Below are 9,328 nucleotides of genomic sequence, written 5' to 3' on the forward strand. Positions count from 1 at the left end.
AAAGGGGGACAATCATCTGGAAAGGCTGAGAGCCGCTGGTCTGAATGATTCTGTGCAGCTCCGCAGAACTATGGCTGATTCACACCAGCTGGGAATCGGGCTGGGCCCCGGGAGCTGCGGATGATTGACGCCAGTTGGGATCTGGCCCATAAGTGTTTCCAAAGTCAGAGTGTAAGACAGAGCAGAGTGACTCAAGTTACGTACAACATGACACCCGCCCCCCAATGAAATCCTTTCGCCCTGCTATACACGGTCTCACCCTTTTTTATGGCTGCGTTTTGCGGGGGGGGGGGGGGGGGGCGCCTCTGAATGTCAGTGGGAAGTGGCAGCACGTCAGAGAAACTCTCCTGTGGAAATCACTAGTGACATCACTAGTGAAGATTCCCCATTTAGCACTTGCCTGGAATCAAAATACCCCACTTTGAAGAACTGTAGCCCCAATCTTGCCCGTTTAAAATGGGTCTAACCCGATGCTTTTTCCATCCAACGTGCCATTAACCTGCGGAACTCCTTGCCACATGATAGCCACTCAGGCCGATGTCTTAGCAGCATTGAAAACAATAAGGCGTGGCTGCTCATCTAGCTAATACGAATCCCCATTTAGAATTACCAGGGTGAAATCGATCAAGGTGAGTTTGGGAAGAGAGAGAAACCAGGTTAGACGGGGCCCAGGGGTGTGTGCCTAGCTCATCCCGGTTATGTTCAAATTCTGGGATGATGGGTGATTAGGATCGATCGACTGGTGCCCATTCGTCGTGAGTGCTGTGATGGAAAACAGAATAAAGAGTTCATTTTCCCGCTTTGAAATGCTATGACCTAATTAGTGGGCCGGCTCAATCCCTCATTTGATGCCTGGATCATCTTGTGGCCGGGAGAAAAGTTGCTAAACTTGAGAGATTTACAAGAAAAGCTGAGTTCATTCCTGTCCCAGCCTCGCTCCGATCTCCGCGGGGTTGTGGGGACAGACACCCCAACCGTGAAACTTACTGTAAATGTTTGGAAATCTCATTGGGACAAATGCCAGGAGGGATTCAAGTCAAAGGCCTGCGAGAATTAACGTCACACGGCTGAGCGACACCAGCTGGGATCTGGCCCCATGGGCTCCAGTGGTGTCATGGCCCATGACATCGGCTGGGGAGCCGGCCAATGGTTCGTTGGAATTTTTAGCCCAGCTGCGATAACCTTATTGACCGGCTGTTTACGGTTTCCCTCTCCTCACCTGTCCTTTCTTGGCACGCGGGGGATTGGCTGTTTCGGGACCGGGGTGGGGATGGCTGGGCTATAAACACAGCTCTGGTTCAGGGACCGAAGTCAGTGACCAGCTCAGCCCTTCGGAGATACACCAGGGGAGCGGGGAAAAGGAGACTGAAAAATACAAGGCAGAGAAACATCATGATGAAGCTTCAAGTCGTCTGCGTGATTCTCATCCTCGTCATCACTGCTAAAAACTCCTGCTGCTTCCAGGGCCAGGTAAACGCTTCCCAGATTTTTTCTTTTCTTTTTTTGTATGATGGTTGTACCGAGACGTCCCAGCTGGGATCAGGGCCCTGTTGTGCCGGGTGCTGCCCAGACACAGCGGGAGACAGTCTCTGCCCCAGCTGAGATCAGGGCCCCGTTGTGCCAGGCAGGATTATCAGCCCCTTTTTCCAGGCATGGGGAAACCGAGGCACAGAGCCACAAGGTAACTGGCTCAAGGTCCCATGGGCTCTTGGCTACAGAGCTGGGAACAGAACCAAGGCATCTGGACTCCCAGCTCGGGGCGTTACCCAGCACTGACTTTGTTTAGGATTAATCTCTCTCTCTCTCTCTCACACACACACACCCATGCACGTTATTCCAGTCCCTGGACCTGTGCCCAGGGTCTGGAATCGCAGACAGGTTTGTGGAAGGGGGAAACGGCCATTTCTTTTGCACCACAAATAGTTCAGATTGATTTTTTTAACCCAGATCACCTGTTTTCACAATATGAATGTCTTTTTTCTGGAATAAACTCAATGTTCTTAGCGGGGTAAAGACTGGTGAGCTATACAAGGGGAACAAAATGTGACGAGGAATATTTTCCCACTGTCTATTGAAGGAAAACTTTTTTAAAAAACTGATTTGCTACTTTTTGCCAGCCTCTCCGATAGGTTTATGTTCTGAATCTGTGGCATTAAATTGCATATACCACAATGCAACGTACATGTCCTGAGTTGCAGAAATATGTGTAGCAAATTAGAGGAAGAACTGAGGATTGAATCCTGGAGTCCTGATTCCCAGCCCCCTCCCCCTCTAACCACTAGACCCCACTCCCCTCCCAGAGCCAGGGATAAAACCAGGTGTCCCGGCTCCCAGCCCTCCCTGCTCTAACCCACTGCACCTAGCGAAAAGCTCAAATCTGTCTTCTCTCTGTCTCTGCAGACAGCAAATGCTGCTGGTTTGTTAACGCAACAAATGGAAACCAAAGAAGAAACTCAGGGTCTGCAGGTAAGAACTGGATGGGGGGGGCACTGTGCTGCAGGGGGCAGGGTGGGGGCTCTCCCCTGGCAGCCAGGTTCGGTCCCGATGCCCCAGCGTGGCACTAGGGGGCGCTGTGCTGCAGGGAGCAGGGTGGGGGCTCTCCCCTGGCAGCCAGGGCTGGCCCCGAAGGCTGCAGTACCAGGCGCGCAGTCCCTGAGCCTACAGCCCTCTGGGACGGTTCTGGGCTAACTAAATGCCAGACCCTAGGGCTATTAATGAGCCAACGCACTTCCCTTGTGGCAGGCCTGGGGCTAGAAACCCAGGAGTCCTGGCTCCCAGCCCCCCCCCAACCACTAGACCCCACTCCCCTCCCAGAGCCGCAGAGACAACCCAAGAGTCCTGGCTCCCAGCCCCCCTGCGCTAATCCCTAGACCCCCCCCCCCCGCCGGAGATTGAACCCAGGAGTCCTGACCCTGTTCTCCCCCCGCAGGCCCTGCTCCGGAGATCCAAGCGCCACAACAGCCACTTCCCCATCTGCACCTACTGCTGCAAGTGCTGCCGCAACCAGGGCTGTGGCTTCTGCTGCCGCACCTGACCAGCCGGCCGCGGCCGGACCATGGCAGCGCTCGGGGACGCCGTCACCTCCAGCCACGCCCAGCCCGGCTCCCCCCGCTGCCCCCGGCACTGCTGCCTCTCCCCTCTGCCCCACCACGCCTTATTTATTGCTCCGTTTGCTTCGGTGTCTCTTTGTTATTGGACATTAAACGTGGTTTTTAAAGTCATGAGCCTGTCGTCGTAGTTACTGAATTGGACCCAGGAGTCCTGGCTCCCAGTTCCCCCCGGTTTAACCCATTAAACCCCACTCCCCTCCCAGAGCCAGGGACAGAACCCAGGAGTTCTGGCTTCCCCCCCACCCCCGCCCTTCTAACCATGATACTTCAGAGGTGGCTGCATCTCAGAACTGGGCGAGCCATGTGGCATTGCTGTGTGGCTGTCCCCAGCTGTCCCACCCCAGACGTGGCTGCATCGCAGCACCAGGCATTGTTCATCATGACCCTCTTCCCAGTGCTTTGGTACCCCTGGGCCTGGGTGGTGAGTGTCCAGCCACAGCTGAGAGGCTCGAAGAGCGAGGGGAAGTCCTGAGGGAAAACGAGGCAACATAAAACTCTTCAGCCCGGGGGGAGCTGGGGATGGCTTTTATTTAGCTGCAGCAGTGAAAGGGTTAACACAGGCCGACCTGCTCTGCATAACTCTGTCTGGAGCAGTAGCTGCCTCTCAAGGGTATTAGCAGAGTGGGCCCCAGCTGAGATGGGGGGGGAAGTGGGCGGGCGTGGCCCAGACACAGCCAAAGAGAGTCCCTGCCCCAGCTGAGATCACGGACCCCCCGGGGCCAGGTGCTGCCCACACACAGCGAGAGACCATCTCCAACAAGCTCACAGTGTAAGTAGCCAAATGCAGTGATATATTCCCCATGTTACAGGTGAGAAACTGAGGCACGCGGGGGGGGGGGGAGAATTGCCCAGGGTCACACAGCCATTCCATAGCAGAGCTGAGAATAGGACCCAGGCATCTGGCGTCCCAGGCTAGCACCTTAGCCACAAGGCAGACTGGCTATCCCATCGCTGACACCAGTCTCTATTTAGCTCACTCCCTGCAATGACCCTGTCCCTCTCTCTGGCTTTAGATGTTGGAGTAGATGTGTTCCTCTGTGAATTGTTCCCCGTCGCCTCTCTCCCTGTAGCATCTTCCTCCTCCTCCTCCTCCTCCTCCTCTCCCTTTCTTCTCAAGGGCTCCCCCTTCCCTGGTGGCGTCCTGTGTGGGGAGAGATCGGGTTAGTGGGGAAGGGTGGCCGCCATGTCCAGGGGAAAGGATGGGAGGGGACACCAGCGGTGGGTGCTGGAGGGGGAAAATCCCAGCAGAGGGGGATTCTGGGAGCGGGGGAGGGGGTCCCAGAGCCTTTGTGGAGTTCAGGGAGGAATCCCAACAGGGTGGGAGATGGGGCAGGGACGGGGTTGGAGGGTGCAGGGTCTGGGATAACCTGCTGGAGGGCCAGGAACCCACCTGTCTGTGGGAGGGCACCGTAGATGCTTGCTGCTCGGAGGAGTGGCAGACCTGCCCGTCTCCAGTCCCTTGGCATTGTCCGGCCCTGGCGGGGCCCCTGTTGCCCTGCCTGTGGTGAAACCATCATCAACATCCCATCTAGCCTGGTGTCCCACCTCCTCCCTCCTACCTTGATCAGACCCAGGGGTCCATCTATCCCGATATCTCCCTCCCGTCCTGACCACTGTCCCAGAGCAGCAGAGCTGCATGTGGGGGGAGCCCAGGGCTGGGCTAGCAGGGGCTGTGAGTCGGGAGTGAGGGGCACCAGCAAAGATGGGCGGGGGGTGAGCCCAGGGCTGGCACACCAGAGGGCTGTGGGTCGGGATTGAGGGGCAGCAGGTGGAATTTCACACTTCCAAGAAGTGATAGTTGATCTTGGGGGATCCATTTTTTCCCCCATTCCAGGCTACAGTTCCCATCAGATCCTTCTCCCGTCCTGCCCGAGTCTCACCTTCCCTTCACGACTTTCCAGGCCACTGCAGCCCCGGCACCAACCAGCACGAGGCTCCCAGCAACCGCCAAGGCCACCACGAGTGTCCGGGAGAAGCCCGCTGCAAACCAACAGCTGGTGTTAGCAGTGGGATCGGCTGAGCGGCCATGGGCCCTACAGGGCTTGTAATGAACTGATGGGTACGGCATAGGGGGAGGGTCCCCTGAGTGAGAGAGCGGCCGAGGGCTGGCCCACAGCTCAGGGCCCTCAAAGTCCCCGGGGAGGGTGCGATTGGACAAACACCACTCGAGGCGGGGTGGGGGGTTCCCCTCGGCCGCGCAGTGACACGTGGCCGCTTCCCTGGGCCTGCGGCCCCGCACCGTGCAGTTCCCCCGCGGCAGCAGCTCCGATGGGTCTGCAACAGGCCATGTGATGTGTGGTGGGATTTGCTTCCTGGGACCCCACTGCCCTCCTATAGACCCCAGGAGTCCTGGCTCTCAGCCCACCCCCTGCCACTAGACCCCACACCCCTCCCAGAGCCAGGGATAGAACCCAGGAGTCTGGGCTGCCAACCCCTGGCTCCCTTTAACCACTAGACCCCACTCCCCTGCCAGCGCTGGATAGGGGTCACTCACAGTGGACCTGGAGCTGGACAGATCTGCGGGTGCAGACCCCAACCACGGCGGGGTACGTGACGGTGCAGATGAGCTCTTTGCCATCATCCCCCGGGGCCAGCGTGAAGCTGAGCTCCGAACTATAGGAGATGCTGCCATTCGCCAGGGCGACCGAGACGTTCCTGGCTGTGTAGTCGAACCCCCCTGTCCAGGTGATTTGGGGAGGGGTCCCAGAGCAGGTCCATGGAGCCTGGCAGGTCACATTCACCAGCTGTCCGGAGTGCAGCACCTCAGGGACCCCCAGCACCGGCTTCTCCGTCAGCTCTAAGCAGGCGACACCATTAAAATTCAACTCAGTGGGGAATTACTGGGGTTAATCCCCGGAACTCCCTGCCCCTGGGTATTACTGGGCTTAACCAGTGGGACTCCCTGCCACTAGATGTTGTTAATCTCCAGAACTCCCCCCACTGGGTATTAGTGGGGCTAATACTGCTGAGCTTTCCAGGGCCCCCCAGCCTCACCTGTCACGTCCACCAGTGGCTGGGTCTCACGGTAGCTGTATTTAAAGTCTCCCTTCACAAAGCGGAAGTAGTAGTGGTCCCTGTCGCTGGCTCTCACGTCGCTGATGCGCAGGGAGCAGTCGTCCGAGGCATTCCCCACCAGGGTGATCCGGCCCCCAGACTCCCGCAGGGCCCTGGCAGGATCTGTGGTGGCCACAGCCAGGCTGGTGTCCCTGTCATCATCCCTGAGGAACCAGTATTTGTAGGCGACCCCAGAGGAGTCGAAGTTGGCTGTGAATTTACAGGGGAGCAGGACGCAGAGACCCTGCTGGGCCGTGACGTTGGACGGGACCTGGATCCGATAGACGGGCGCCTGGCAGAGCCGACCTGCAGGGGAAACAGACCAGCTCTGCCGGTGCCCCTCAGTCCCGACCCGCAGCCCCCTGATCCACCCCCACCCCCACACAGAGCTCTGCCGGTGCCCCTCAGTCCTGACCTGCAGCCCCCTGATCCACCCCCACCCCCACCCCCACACAGAGCTCTGCCGGTGCCCCTCAGTCCTGACCTGCATCCCCCCGATCCACCCCCGCCCCCACACAGAGCTCTGCCGGTGCCCCTCAGTCCTGACCTGCAGCCCCCCGATCCACCCCCGCCCCCACACAGAGCTCTGCCAATGCCCCTCAGTCCTTCCCTGGGGAGAGAGAATAAAAAGACACCAACAAGGGAGTAGAGAGTGGGGACTAGTGGTTAGAGCGGTGGATGGGCGCCAGGACTCCTGGGTTCTCTCCTGGCTCTAAGAGGGGAGTGGGGTCTAGTGGTTAGAGATGGGGGGGCTAGGAGACAGGACTCCTGGGTTCTCTCCTGGCTCTAAGAGGGGAGTGGGTGGCTAGTGGTTAGAGTGGGCGCGGGGGTGTTTCCAAGTCACTGATGGTGGCCAGCTCTGAGAAGGAGACTCGATTTCTCAGCTGGGTCAATATTTGCCTTTATTAATTGGTGAAAGAGGAAGCAGGTTTGGGCTGGAGTCAAGGTTTTGGGGGAGGGGCATTATACTAACCAGCCCCCCACTTCCTGGACATCTCATTCTCCCCACAGCTCTGCTGGTGCCCCTCACTCCCAACCCGCAGCCTCCTGCCAGACCAGCCCTGGCCTCCCCACAGCTCTGCCGGTGCCCCTCAGTCCCGACCCGCAGCCCCTTGCCAGACCAGCCCTGGGTTCCCCCACCCCACAACTCTGCCAGAGCCCCTTTAATTCGCTAAACCACTGCAAACTTCTCTGGAAGACATAGTGGAGTACAAGCTTTGCTCAGAGAAAAGTGTAACCCTAATCTCTCCTATACACACTGCAGAGGCCGTTTTAACTCCAGGATCCGGACAGATAATGGAGGAAACTATTAAGCAATCAATTTGCAAACACCTAGAAGACAATAGGGAGATATGAAACAGCCATCATGGATTTGTCAAGAACAAATCATGTCACACCAGCCTGATAGCTTTCTTTGACAGGGTGACAAGCCTTGTGGATAGGGGGGAAGTGGTAGATATGGTATATCTTGACTTTAATATGGCTTTTGATACTGTCTCACATGAGCTTCTCATAAACAAACTAGGGAAATACAACCTACGTAGGTGCATAACTGGTTGGAAACCGTTCCCAGAGAGTAGTTATCAGTGGTTCACAGTCAGGCTGGAAGGACATCACAAGTGGGGTCCCGCAGGGAACAGTTCTGGGTCCGGTTCTGTTCAATATCTTCATCAATTATATTGATCATGGAATAGAGCAGGGGCGGGCAAACTTTTTGGCCTGAGGGCCGCATCGGGTTTTGTAAATTGTACGGAGGGCAGGTTAGGGGAGGGGGTCATGGCCTGGCCCCGACCTCCTATCTGCCCCTCTCCCCCCGGGACTCCTGCCCCATTTATCCACCCCTTCTCCCTGTCCCCTGACTGCCCCCGGAACCCAGGCCCCTGATTGCCCCCTGCTGCCCCATCCAACCCCCTCTCCTTCCTGACTGCCCCCCCCCCCAGGAATCCTGCCCCCATTCAACCCCCTGTTTCCCCCCCAGCCACCATCCACACCCCAGCCGCCGAGCACCACCCCGAACTCCCCTGCCCTCTATCCAACCCCCCCCACTCCCTGCCCCCTGACCACGCTGCCTGGATCACCAGTGGCTGGCAGCGCTACAGCCACACCGCCCAGCTGGGGCCGGGCCACGCTGCCGCCATCACCGCCGCCACCACACAGCACAGAGACCGGGTCAGGCCAGATCTGCAGCCGCACTGCTCCAGGAGCTCCCAGCCCCAATGCCCAGAGCATTGCGCCGGTGGCGGAGCGAGCAAGCTGAGGCTGCGGGGGAAGGGGGACAGCGGGGGAGGGACTGGGGAGAGCCTCCCAGGCCAGGAGCTTGGGGGCCGGGCAGGATGGTCCCGTGGGCCGGTTGTGGCCTGCGGGCCATAGTTTGCCCACCCCTGGCATAGAGAGTACACTTATAAAGTTTGCAGGCGATACCCAGCTGGGAGGGGTTGCAAGTGCTTTGGAGGCTAGGATTAAAATTCAAAATGATCTGGACAAACTGGAGAAATGGTCTGAAGTAAATAGGATGAAATTCAATACGGACAAATGCAAAGTGCTCCACTTAGGAAGGAACAATCATAAAAATGGGAAATGACTGCCTAGGAAGGAGTCCTGCGGAAAGGGATCTGGGGGTCCTAGTGGATCACACGCTAAATATAAGTCAACTATAACACTTCTGCAAAAAAGCAAACATCATTCTGGGCTGTATTAGCAGGCGTGTTGTAAGCAAGACACACAAAGTAATTCTTCCGCTCTGCTCCGCGCTGATTAAGCCTCAACTGGAGTATTGTGTCCAGTTCTGGATGCAAATTGGTGAAAGTCCAGAAAAAAATGGGTTTGTTTAGTCTGGAGAAGAGAAGCCTGAGAGGGGACATGAGAACAGTTCTCAAGTACATAAAAGGTTGTTACAAGGAGGAGAGAGGTAAATTGTTCTCGTTAACCTCTGAGGCTACGATAAGAAGTAATGGGCTTAAATTGCAGCAAGGCAGGTTTAGGTTGGACATTAGGAAAAACTTCCTAACTGTCAGGGTGGTTAAGCACTGGAATAAATTGCCTAGGGAGGTGGTGGAATCTCCATCATGGGGGATTTTTAAGAGCAGGTTGGACAAACACCTGTCAGGGAAGGTCTAGATAATACTTAGTCCTGCCATGAGTGCAGGGGACTGGACTAGATGACC

At 57.1% G+C, this 9,328-nt stretch overlaps 2 protein-coding genes across 3 annotated transcripts in view; one reads left to right on the forward strand and one right to left on the reverse strand.

Annotated features, from left to right (window-relative positions):
* Positions 1-1,294: 1,294 nt before the first annotated feature.
* HAMP (hepcidin antimicrobial peptide) lies at positions 1,295-3,221 on the forward strand. The gene is made up of 3 exons (XM_034756916.1): positions 1,295-1,470; positions 2,401-2,466; positions 2,930-3,221. Exons 1-3 carry the CDS (start codon positions 1,393-1,395, stop codon positions 3,032-3,034), a joined length of 249 nt encoding a protein of 82 aa, XP_034612807.1. The 5' UTR covers positions 1,295-1,392; the 3' UTR covers positions 3,035-3,221.
* Positions 3,222-3,628: 407 nt separating this feature from the next.
* The window catches only part of LOC117869568 (sialic acid-binding Ig-like lectin 13), a 55,971-nt gene continuing 50,271 nt past the window's right edge, over positions 3,629-9,328 (reverse strand). Inside the window, exons 3-7 of one of the 2 annotated variants that reach the window (XM_034756527.1) lie at positions 6,105-6,470; positions 5,605-5,907; positions 4,991-5,090; positions 4,501-4,609; positions 3,629-4,251 (exon numbers count right to left, since the gene is read on the reverse strand). In XM_034756527.1, coding sequence (XP_034612418.1) covers positions 4,120-4,251; positions 4,501-4,609; positions 4,991-5,090; positions 5,605-5,907; positions 6,105-6,470 — 1,010 coding nt within the window. In that variant the 3' untranslated portion in view covers positions 3,629-4,119. The remainder of the gene's footprint in view (positions 4,252-4,500; positions 4,610-4,990; positions 5,091-5,604; positions 5,908-6,104; positions 6,471-9,328) is intronic. The other variant, XM_034756528.1, reaches the window with a different exon arrangement.

This window comes from Trachemys scripta, chromosome 24 (assembly GCF_013100865.1).
Source record: "Trachemys scripta elegans isolate TJP31775 chromosome 24, CAS_Tse_1.0, whole genome shotgun sequence".
Classification (NCBI taxonomy): domain Eukaryota; kingdom Metazoa; phylum Chordata; order Testudines; family Emydidae; genus Trachemys; species Trachemys scripta.